This window comes from Saccostrea cucullata, unplaced genomic scaffold, assembly GCF_032062105.1.
Source record: "Saccostrea cucullata isolate Sc308-1 unplaced genomic scaffold, CSIRO_AGI_Scuc_v1 ctg2585, whole genome shotgun sequence".
NCBI classification, from domain to species: Eukaryota; Metazoa; Mollusca; class Bivalvia; order Ostreida; family Ostreidae; genus Saccostrea; species Saccostrea cuccullata.
In genome coordinates this window covers 1-2,244 of record NW_026918022.1, presented here as the reverse complement: position 1 = coordinate 2,244, position 2,244 = coordinate 1, and the positions used below count along the sequence as shown (strand labels likewise).

At 34.0% G+C, this 2,244-nt stretch overlaps 1 protein-coding gene across 1 annotated transcript; it reads right to left on the bottom strand.

Annotated features, from left to right (window-relative positions):
- Positions 1 to 359: 359 nt before the first annotated feature.
- Positions 360 to 1,019, bottom strand: LOC134234788 (uncharacterized). Its single transcript, XM_062716869.1, has one exon. It carries the CDS (start codon positions 1,017 to 1,019, stop codon positions 360 to 362), a length of 660 nt encoding a protein of 219 aa, XP_062572853.1.
- Positions 1,020 to 2,244: the final 1,225 nt, after the last annotated feature.

Below are 2,244 nucleotides of genomic sequence, written 5' to 3'. Positions count from 1 at the left end.
TATGTAAATGAAATTTATCTAGACAAAATTTGTACAAATATTATAGTAACATTGCTATGACTTTTATATAAATGCAAGTCATTTTCAAATAAACTTACAATAATTTGCTCTGTAACTATAGAATTTAATTTTTTTTAACAGATAAGGATATTGATCTATCATTTACAGTTTTATTATCTTCACAATTCCATAGTGACCTTCAGCAACGAGCAAATTATCTCTATTGTCTGTACTAAGATAAAACGGAGCTTGTAATTTACAATTTGAAATGACGAAGAGGAACTTTCCGTCCCGATCAATGATATGTATAACACGATTGATTTGGTCAGCTATCAAAATATGGCACATGCGGTTTGTAGCTAAAGTACGTGGTGCAAATCTTGCATACCTCTTTGACTGGAGGTTTCCATCATATAGCTGAATCTAAATTTACCATTTTTATCTACAATGACCACCTTTCCTACATCATAGTCACTCACTATGATATCAAAGTTTTTGTTTTCTTCGATACAGAATGGATTACTGTATAGAGCTTTTCCTTCACTATTATTTTGTATATCTTGTGTGGCTGTACTGTCAACATAACGGACTACTTTACTTTGTCCGCTGTTTGAAGATTTCATAGCAACTAGTAAACCCTCAATGGAGGATGAGCATAGAGCCAGTGGTGTCCATTCCTGCAGAGAAATAAGGCACCCTATTTCGCCTCTCTTCATTATTATATTTATGTATTTAGACAGTTTGTCAATGTACACTAAATATCCCTCTTTGGTTACTGCCAGGTCATATAGATCAGTTCCTGACATTGTGGGAATCTTATCCAGCAACTTCTCATCTGTGTTCATTTGTTTGATGATAGGTTTGTCACCCATGACATAGAACTGGTTTTTATTTGGAATACACTTAACTCTGCATGTTTCGTTATAACCGGTAGACACAGTTCCTATTATTTCAGGATTGAATGTTCTGTCTTGTGCTGGTATAATAGATTCGATTGTTATTGGTATATCAGCTATCATTGGCAAAATTTTATCTTTAGCATGTTCAATTTGCATAAGATTTGGCACTTTTCGATCGGACAAAGAAGAACTACAAACTTGCATTTTACAATTTTCAACCTGATGGAATTTGCACTTGGCTGGTACGTTTTCTGAATCTTTATATGCAAAAGACACGACTTCATGTTTAGTTTCTGATTTGGAAACGACATGATGACCAACACAATCTGTACAGAGATGGGAGATGACAGGAGTTGCAATTAGTTTGGGCTGCAGTTTTCCTGTATTTTCCAACACAAAGCTGGCATCGTTTTAGATCTTGTGCCCTAGCAAATGGATCTTTGGATGTGGCCATGACCCTTAAGAATTTTTATTTGTAATTGTAGAATAAAAACGTTATTTTTGTTTTTAATCGAAATTTAATCTGACACAAACAAATTTATATAACAGAAAAAAAGTTTCATTAGAAATCATGGAATAACATTATTTTAATTTCTTACCCTCTGGCGATTTTATTTCAAAACAAATATGGCTGCACAGTTGCACTTTTAAGATACCACAGGTTCCAATCATACATGCATTTTGCATATGAAAATACTTTTTTAGTCCGAGACATTTAAAATCCATATTGAAAAACCCTCACACAATGCATCAATTTAAACTAGTGCTAATTGTAACGGGGACCGTTACAGATGTTCCCCAAACGCTCCCCAACTACCTTTTGGTGCCATATTCCCTGTAAGCTTCATTAAATAAGACAAACTCTATGCATCTAAGATTTTAACTACATTTACAAAGAAGTGTACAAAAATCATTTAAACTTTAGCATTGCACACGTGCACATGTGAATGCATTTGCGTCATGACCATATCATTTTGTCTACACAATCTATATTTTTAATACACTGAATATTAGTGTATTTAATCCAAAATTATTTAAAAAATACGCTCATTCAATTGTATGTTTGATTTTACTCATTTCACGTGCATGCATGAGCATGGTGACCATACCTTCTTGTAGAAGTCCATTACATCTATCTATGTTCTAAATTCCACCCCGTTTTGGTGAAAACTAAGGGAGTTATAGCTGTTTAAAGTTTCAGCCAATCAGATTGCAGCACATGTACACGCATGTGTATGCATGTGCATGGTGACCATACCTACTTGTAGAAGTCCATTATATCTATCTATGTTCCAAATCCCATCCTGTTTGGTTGAAAAACAAGGGAGTTATAGCTGTTTTAAGT

Excerpts from the sequence above, each read along its gene's own strand:
- LOC134234788 (XM_062716869.1), bottom strand. The coding sequence starts at position 1,019 with ATGATAGCTGATATACCAATAACAATCGAATCTATTATACCAGCACAA.